At 38.9% G+C, this 9,665-nt stretch overlaps 1 protein-coding gene across 4 annotated transcripts in view; it reads right to left on the minus strand.

The window, feature by feature from the left end:
- The window catches only part of ROS1 (ROS proto-oncogene 1, receptor tyrosine kinase), a 78,349-nt gene extending 68,989 nt beyond the window's left edge, over window positions 1–9,360 (minus strand). For 2 of the 4 annotated variants that reach the window (XM_065056729.1, XM_021294512.2), the window contains exons 1-6: window positions 9,039–9,359; window positions 7,227–7,280; window positions 5,491–5,550; window positions 3,826–3,852; window positions 956–1,016; window positions 122–270 (exon numbers count right to left, since the gene is read on the minus strand). In XM_065056729.1, the coding sequence (XP_064912801.1) occupies window positions 122–270; window positions 956–1,016; window positions 3,826–3,852; window positions 5,491–5,550; window positions 7,227–7,280; window positions 9,039–9,161 (474 nt within the window). In that variant the 5' untranslated portion in view covers window positions 9,162–9,359. Of the gene's footprint in view, window positions 1–121; window positions 271–955; window positions 1,017–3,825; window positions 3,853–5,490; window positions 5,551–7,226; window positions 7,281–9,038 lie in introns of all 4 variants that reach the window. The other 2 variants (XM_065056730.1, XM_065056728.1) reach the window with 2 other exon arrangements.
- Window positions 9,361–9,665: the final 305 nt, after the last annotated feature.

Here is a 9,665-nt window from a genome sequence, read left to right on the forward strand (position 1 = left end):
TTTTATATGATTGCACCCTAGTAATAAATTGCCCTTTCTTTCTCCAGTGAAACGGGATAGGATTATAAATAAAATCAAGAACCTATTTCCTTGCCAAGTAAAAGGAAATGTTCTTCTTTACCTTTGTGTACCTCCAGTCTCCAGGGAGCTGATTGAACTTCCACTGGATAATATATTTCACCCCAGAGATGTTAGCTGGCTTCCACCCTAATGTGACATTGTGACTTCCAATGGCAGATGCAAACGGAGCACTAGGTTTATTCAAGTAGTCTGAAGGGAAAATATAATTCAATAGTGAGAAAAAACCTCTGTGACAATCTTTGGGCCTTAAAGGTTAAAGTCTGTCACTCCACACACCCAAAAGGTGTGAGGCCAATGAAAAGACAGAAAAGAATACATTGAAAATTTTGCTGAATAAATTGCATGACATTTTAAACACAGTTTGATAAGTAAGCCCAAACTGGGCCAAACTCAATGCAAGCGTATGTGACTACAACTCTGTGCTTTGGTAAACGCCCTTTTAGTTACAGATACTTAGTAAAATTTTGCTATATACTGACACAGAGAAGCTATGGTAGACTTCTGAAGAGATTTTCAAGGAGCCTATTTCAACAGCACTGTATTAGCCCAGTTGTTCCCATGTAAGTCTCAGGAGCCTTTGGCAATAATTTCAAGGTAGTAGACAGGTCTTGACAGAGTATCATCTTGAACAGTTGAGGTTGGATTTTAAAAGTCTGATGTCCATGAAAGCGAGGAAAATTAATTTTATGATGAGAAATGTTTAACTTCATTGTATTTGTTAAATGAAAAAAAAGGAGTGGTAATATTCTGCTAAATAAAAATACTCAAGACATTCCTATTTTTTCAAAGAAATCAAGAGAGTAGAACAAGACTATAATGTTAAAACTGAATTTATCAGACTGTGAATCAGACACAGGACTCCATTCAGACTTACTTTGTGCTTCAACTCCATATGCATCCTCTGCACGGCTACAGCCAAATTTACAGGAAACTGTCTGTGTAGGGTACAGAACTCACTGGTTAGTTTTGTGCAAAGGCAAACTTCCTCCTAGAATTACGCAGACACAGTTTAAACACGTACAGATCCTGTGAACATATTGAATACATACAAACCCTGTGGAAGTCATTATATTCATTCTAAAAAACAGCAGTTCCACAAACTCAATCCAAAGAACTTCCTGAGAGCGTTTCCATTGGTTCACTGGGCACTGAATTACGGTTCTCCTTCTCACACACTGTCCTTTCGTGGAAAGCACAACCATGAGGCTACATTAAAGCTGGGAATAGAATTCAGTGACAACCATGGAGTCAGGAAATAATGTTTTTTAACTTGTTAGTGCTACGTGCCACATGTTTGGTTTCACTCTTTCCTGCTTCCTGTCTTTCCTGTGAATGAGGAAGATTCTTTCAAATGTATTTCCAGTCACTTTTCAAAATAGTTGAAATTAGTGACTCATCAGAGCAGCCATGTCTAATTCACACTTCCTTGTTAGTAGTTACTCCTTCTGGTACAGTCATGTCTACAAGCTACAAATATAACAAATACCCCAGGGCAATGAGTTCTCCATGCTCACATCCTAAAACCAGAAAACTCCTAAGAGTCTTCAGTTTAGATAAGGAACATAGATATAGTGCTACCCTGCTTTACAGGTAGAGAACTTAAGAAGAGGTAGTAACATTTTCCAGGTGCATCTCAGTAGCTTAAAAATTACATGAAAGACTGTGTTTTCTGGAAAGCCGAAGCTTTTGAGAAGTGATGGTTTGAGCTTTTCTAGACGAGTATTTTATTTGGGCTCCTTTTATTCTGCAAGTTCATTCAGCCTATAAAATATTGAAGTTTGCTTCATACAGCAGCCACCTTTCAAGTGACAATTAACCTTCAGATCATTCAGAAATAATTCATTATGTTAAGTGAGCAAATTTTTTAATTGCTCTTCCTGTGATTCTAGGATATACACTTCCGGCACCCTACAGAAACTGATAAGGCACGTTATTTCAAACAAGACAGTTGCAGGTGAGATGGATTTATAAACTTGCTTAGCAGTGTATTCCTACATACATTATCTCATATCTAGGCATTCAGTGCCAAGTGCAAGTACTCAAAAAGTTTTTTCCGATGTCTTTATATTCAGAGAAATAAAATACTTCCAAGTGAATTATCATGACGGTTAGCAGGCAAATATGCAGGTATTAGCAGACATCAGTTACCAGCTGTACACTGGAGCTTTCATTTACAACCAAGATTTGTTTAGTTTGTATGGCATAGTGTCCCCAGACTACCTGCTGATTCATACTGCCTTCTGCTTCATTTAAGACAGACATTTCTGACCATTCGTTTTATGCAGTGTTTTTCTTTCTTCTTTTCATCTTTGTCTGAACCATAAACACAATTTTTGCTTGAGGTAAGAGGATTACTAAAGCTCCTAGCCTTAGAAACTCAGAGGGAAATTTGCCATCTGCTCTGCCTGAAAACAAGCAATAGTCACATATTCTCCATTGATCAGAACTGCCCCTATGTGAGCCAGATTCTGCTGCCCTTGTGAATATTCCCACTGAATTCAGTGGCACTCCCGTGTTTCTAGGTGAGAGATAATATCCAACAGGAGTAATACTACCAGATTCCAGTCCCAAGGTGTAGTCACAGGACAGAGTTGAGCCAACACCAAAGGAAAAGTCACACACTTACTCACCCTCCTCTCCCCTGCAGAACACAGTGACCTGTTCCTCTGCAGGCAGTGACCTGCTGCTCACTTGACCATGTGGGGAATCAAGTCAGCCAGCTGATACAGCAGAAAAATAATCTCACAAAAGCCCTTGTAGAATCAGTGAATTTAGCTGGCATATTGTGAGGCCAGACAAGAAAAAACAAAAACAAAATGAACCAAAAAAAAGCCAACAACAACAACAACAAAAATCACACTAATTCAGTGTTTCTACAAAAGTTGGTTACTTTTTGGACTGTTCCTACACTCCAAAACCATCATTTAGCACATTTGTAAACCTTTGTCATGGTTACAATTTCAGAGATTAAAAAGCATTAAAAAAGTCAATCTTTTTAATCCAAGTTCCAGCTTGCCAATGCATTTTTGTTCCTACTCGGGATTCCCTCCAACTCCACCATCTCCTACTTGAAGTACGCTACTCCCATCTGGGTACAGCCCTCAGACAGAGACCTCAACAGTCCCAAACACAATCCTGCAACAGTCCCATCCCCATCTGGTCGTACACTCTGTGTTCATTTTAAAAGGGCCCCAGAAAGGCACCGTCTCTTTAGCAGCACTTTGTTGCCCCATACTTATCACAGTAAACCCAGTCCATCTTGCAGTACAGGCTCCCCATTTGAGATCTCTTACTAAATTGCATTTTACTTCATTCGGAGACTCTACCCAGTCAAGAGTGTGTATTGTCTTCTAGTTCCCACTCCTTATTGCCATTTCTCACCAAAGTGGTGCCATACCAGCCTTGATAAGCATTCTCACCTGTTTCATCTTTGATGGCATTAATGAAAAACTAGATAGAACAAGACTTCTATCTGTACTCCGTACCATACTGGTGTGATTATTCTGCTTTCTTGAAAGCAATATTCCTTGCTACACAGCAGTTTTAAATGCAAACATGTCCTTATTCACCATGCTGGAAAGAAAGGATTCAGTACTTTACTCGTTCTTCAGCTTTATGGAGCACAAAACCAGTAGACCAGGATTGATAAGTTTATGTATCTACATTGTATTTCTTAGCACTATATGGTCATTGTAATCACTGAAATAATGATTTTTTATATTGATCTGATAGCATTTAACTTACCTCACATGCTCTAATGTATGTCTTGTTCTGCCAAGAAGCAAATAAATAAATTGCAGGATTAGCACAAATATAATCACAGAGTATTTCAGATAGTATCAATTAATTAAAAATTTCTTGCAGTGAAAGTATGCCACAAAACCTTATCACTGGCAAATAATGAAAGAAAGAAAACCCACACTTGAAAAACCAGAAAGTCAACATTAAAATGATGCCAGCTTCATGTATTCAAGAGGTTCAGAAAAAAAAGGCAGTTAAAAAACTATCAGGCCAGTTATCCCAGACCAATGGTAATTCTTATTCATTGGTTTAATAAAAGCGAGAAATCAATCTAGTAAAGACCATGTGCTTCATCTGCATCTGCATACAACTCTAACACAGGCCCCAGTAGAATAAAATCCTGAAAAGTACTAGTTCTTTCTCGCTGCCTGAATATCTGAGTGAGTGGTTGAACTTAATGAACTGTAAAATGTCCCCACATTTTGACAAACACAATGAAAATTTTGATATTAGAGGCCTGTATCTAGTGTAGTCCCTCAAGGGACAATACTGGGACCAGTATCATTCAATCTATTCATCAGTGACTTGGATGAGGGAATAGAGTGTACTATCAGCAGGTTTGCTGATGACAGCAAGCTGGGAGGAGTGGCTGATATGCCAGAAGGCTGTGCTGCCATCCAGTGAGACCTGGACAGGCTGGAGAGTTGGGCAGGGAAAAATTTAAAGAAATATTACAAGGGTAAGTGTAGAGTCTTACATCTGGACAGGAATAACCCCAAGTTCCAGTATAAACTGGGGAACGACCTGTTAGAGAGCAGTGTAGGGGAAAGGGACCTGGGGGTCCTGGTGGACAGCAGGATGACCATGAGCCAGCACCGTGCCCTTGTGGCCAAGAAGGCCAATGGTATCCTGGGGTGTAATAGAAGGGGCGTGGTTGGTAGGTTGAGAGAGGTTCTCCTTCCCTTCTACTCTGCCCTGGTAAGACCACATCTGGAATATTGTGTCCAGTTCTGGGCTCCTCAGTTCCAGAAGGACAGGGAACTGCTGGAAAGAGTCCAGCGCAGAGCTGCAAAGATGATTAAGGGAGTGGAGCACCTCCCTTATGAGGAAAGGCTGAGGGAGCTGGGTCTCTTTAGCTTGGAGAAGAGGAGACTGAGGGTTGACCTCATTAATGTTTACAAATATGTAAAGGGTGAGTGTCACGAGGATGGAGCCAGGCTCTTCTCGGTAACAACCAATAATAAGACAAGGGGCAATGGGTATAAACTGGAACACAGGAGGTTCCACTTAAATATGAGAAGAAACTTCTTCACAGCGAGGGTGACAGAACACTGGAACAGGCTGCCCAGGGGGGTTGTGGAGTCTCTTTCTCTGGAGACATTCAAAACGTGCTTGGACACATTCCTGTGTAACCTCATCTAGGTGTTCCTGCTCCAACAGGGGGATTGGACTTTCAAGGCCCCTTCCAATCCCTAACATTCTGTGATTCTGTAACTCCCATAGATCATAACTTCCGAAGACAGAATTTATGAATGCACTGAGAATATGTTCATTATATCTTTTTCATAGAAACACTCCTCTGGTTAGGTTTTCCACATCTGGTGTTGGCTAAGGTTCTTGATGGACTGGAGACAAGTGCTATAAAGCCAAGGGTAAGGCAATACTCACACATTTCAGTGGGCAATCGATTTGCACTGTTGCATTCCAAAACTGACATCCCTGTGTGCACTGCAAAGACAGACAGTGGCTTTAAAAAGGACTTTGAAAGCACATTTTTAAAGAGAGAGGATACTCCTTGTGCTAAGAGTGAGGACAACAGTTCAATTTCCAGATGAAGGAAAATATTCTGCATGACCAAGTCACTTAGGTCCTTCTTGCCCTGGTTCCTTAGCTATAAAGTAGGCATTTACAGCACTTAAACTCTGTAACAAAAATATTAAATATACCAAAGATTATAGGTACTCACATGCTATGTACACTAAGTTAGTTATGTTGCATAGTGTTCTTCTCAATGCAAAATCAAATATAGAGCAGAAGAAAAAAACAATTCTTAAAGGTTGGTTTGTGCAGAAGAGAAGATGTTCAACTACTTTTTCAGTTCTGCTAAAGTGTTTGACACCCTTGCATGTACTGAGGGCAGTAAAAGGATTGCAGGACACCTGACCAGACTGTGACTGTCACCTGGGGAGAGTGCTCAGCTTGACACAAGCCCTGGGAAAGGGCTGACGCCCAGCTCCAGGAGCAGAAGGAGCCCTGGCTAATGACAGTCCATGTCCAGTCATCCAGCCACAGTGGGTGCAGTCAGTGTTCCCTTTCTCCCAGCTTTATTTTACCCCTTGTTCTCTGTGGAGAAGAGATATGGAGCACACAGCACAGCCAAGCACAGTGGAAAGCCATGCAATGCGAGCCTCCTACTCTGCAACAGGCAAGGCATTGGCTTTAAAACAAGGAGTTTTCAAAGATATAATGAATATGATGTGGTTTGGATTTCATATTGGACCTCACTTGTTTATTCAGTCCCGTTCACTTCTTCATGATCATGTACATTTTTCTTTTTAAAAGGAAACTGAAAGGGAATGGCTTTGGAAGCAGGAGACTGACATTGAGCCTTGCAAAACCTCATTAAAGAAACAGTAAGACTTTATAACACTGAGCAAAGATACACTGTGACCTAAATGAGTGAGCCAACCTTGCTATGCATTGTCATGACAACACAGCCTTTATGGACCCAGCATCATAAATGACCTGGCCTTGCTGGATGCCGGGTGCCAAGAGGCTGCTTCCCACTAGTCTCTGTGGAAAATATTGATGATTGAATTCTCCACCACTCTTCAAAGAATATGTATAACTGCCAATTTAAATTGCATTTGAAATCTGAACTAGGAGAACATTAGCTCAAACAGTTGCAAGAATGCTGCTATTGAAAGCTCATGTGAAGCTTAAGAGTCCTCCATGATAGACACAGACAATTGAAATCCTACAGATCTCTAAATTCTCAAAAATTGTAATTTTAAGATTTCTCCCATCAAATCTCTCTAAAACCAGAATAAAACACTTATCTGTACAAAGGTAGCTAAATAAAATTGTCTTGATTTGCATTTTGAAGGCAACACTAATTTTTATTCATTTTCTTAAAAATGAGTGCTTACGAACTTTGTAGATCATAAATGTGAACATGGCTCACAGCAGAGATCCACACCCTTTACACATTTTCTTTAAACAAAAAAGACAATTGTGTCTGCAATAACTTGAGCCAAGTCTAAACACACAACCTATTGACTTATGCCAGACAGGCAACTGTGCACATTTATGTGAAGTCTTTGACAATATAATCATTGTACCCATTTTATTCAAATAGCAGTAACATAAAATGTCAGTAATTAACAAAGTAAACTATTACTCACTGCTCCAGTGATGTCACTAACATTGCAAAGGTTAGTAATTCCAAGTTCTCCTTCCTATAAGAGAAATACATACATTTTTACAAAGTCAAAATGTTTCCCCAAAGCTCTTTGATTGAAATATATTAAAGCATTATTTTCTTGTAAAGCAAATTTTCTTTGACTAACATTTCCTAATTTGGAGAAATTTATTGTTGACAGACCAGTAGCTTCTCACTTGAGAATAATTTCAGAGTACCATCAAAGACATTGGCATAATCAGCTGGTGTCAATTACATTACCTTAGATAGGAATTTGGCTCTCATCTGATTCTGGTTCACTGAATCAATAATGAAAATTTCATAAATATGTTAGTCATAAATGACAAAGCCAAGTGGTTTTGACCTCTTGAGAGCATAAAGACCTTCCTTCAAGTGGAATTTCTTTTGTCTGGCCTCTTTTTGAAGGGATTTTACACAGCCATATGGTGACCGCCCTTCGTCACCTGTCAAAAATGTTCTTGGGCTAAGATGCCTACTTTTTCACATAATTCAAAGTGTGCAAAACCAGTCACAACCTGTGAAATGCAAATGATTTGAGGATGTATCTAACAGCCTTGGAGAGTTGAATGTTAGGTCTTAAGCTTTGTCCAGCAAGGAGGTAAGAGCACCCTTAATAAAATAACTCTCAGGAAGAAATTTTCAGCACACTGGGCACACTGTGACAATAGTGATAATCAGAGGTGTCACAAAGCAAATCTAAATGCAATAAGTAGTCTGGAGGTGACAAATAAAATCTACAGCTCTCGGACTCAAAGATCATATTTTTCTCATCTGAATCCCTTATACAATACATTCACTGAACAGGAATAAGATTTTCCTGTCTTTCAAAGCTGAGAGGAACAAAAACTTACTCTGAATTAATTTAAGCTTAAATCAAAGGATCCCCATTAAAGTTATCATTGCATGATAGGTCTCCATCAGGGAAGGCAATTAACTCTCACTGGTGCAAGAATTAGAAATAGTTTTAAAGGAACTGTCAGACAAATGTATGAAATAAAATGGAGCAGGTGATAGTCCTTTGCAGTAGGTTTCCACAGTTAGTTAGTCCTAGGGCACAAAATGTTCTTTTTGCAGATCAAAGGTACGTGGTCTTCTAAGCAACATCAACATTTCAGGCAAATAGAAACAAGGAGGTCACTCCTGAAAGCCTCATGTAGAATTCTTGTTTGGATTTGAGAGGTTTTGCTTATCTTTGTTGTGCATCAATAGAAGGAAAAATAATAAATTCCACCTGAGTACTCAAAGGAGCACTAAGAAAGCACAAGATTAAGGATCCAACCACTTACTTTAGTACTTAAAGAAACATCCACAATTTAAAGCATAAGTGACTTAAAAAAGAAGCTGAAACTACTTTGGGATAATTGTGCAAACCACAAATTCCCAGCCAATTTCTTCTGAATTTACAGTTTTCCTAGGTTTGTACAAGACAAGTCATATACTAGACAGAAACTGATAAGCAAAGTGTATAAACTGAAATAATAAAGGGTTATCTCCTTCACCCTCCAGGGTCTTTAGCATTTGTAGCAATTTCAGGAGCTGTTGGAACTGCAGTATATAAAGTATAAAACAAAAACACATGCAAACTGGTTAATGGCATTTATTCCTTACCCAGTTCCACAAATTCAAATATGAAACATTAGTTCTCAAACTCTGTTTTTACTCAGCTACATTCTTTAAAACAATTTTGAAAAAAGCTGATATGTAATGGAAAATTCTTACAGTGCTAATAACCATCTATGTTTCAAAAGATTAAACACAGTTTTTCAAAACTTACCAGGTTACTTGTACACAAGTTTTGACAGTTTTTTGAGAAAGTACAGTACACTGCAGAAATCCATACACAGTAAAAAGCAGCAAATCTGTTTAGCGGGAGATCCCAAAGGCAAATGTTCCTCATAACTTGAACAGTTTCATCTGGCAGTCCGATTCTTTCCTTGACTTGGCCATACGAGCTCCTTTTAGGCTAGATGACGGAGATGCCACTGTGAACTTTCTGCATTTCAGTGTTATTCAATGTTTTTAAAATCCTTGTTTACACTCCGTTCCTTCAACAACTTTTCAGCTTCCTGGAGCACTTGTCTTGAAATTGCGTAACATCTATTTCATAGTTTCTTATTAAACCACTGAAACAAAAGAATCGACCAATGAAAGTCAGCGTATCTCCTTACATAAATATAATTAATGTACAGAGGAAACTAAGTGCAGTGCTCTTAATCAGGTGCTCCAAGCAACACGGAAACAGCGAGAGAGTGAGAGAAAACTGTCCTAATCTTCATTTCCACTATGATTAAGCTATTTCTAAGTATTTTCAAGTGGATACAATGAAGTAAATTCATTTGTGGTGGTGAATAAATTTGTTAGAACACTACAGTTTTTGTCAGTCAGTACAAAAATGATGATT

Source organism: Columba livia, chromosome 3, assembly GCF_036013475.1.
Source record: "Columba livia isolate bColLiv1 breed racing homer chromosome 3, bColLiv1.pat.W.v2, whole genome shotgun sequence".
In the NCBI taxonomy this organism is placed as follows: Eukaryota; Metazoa; Chordata; class Aves; order Columbiformes; family Columbidae; genus Columba; species Columba livia.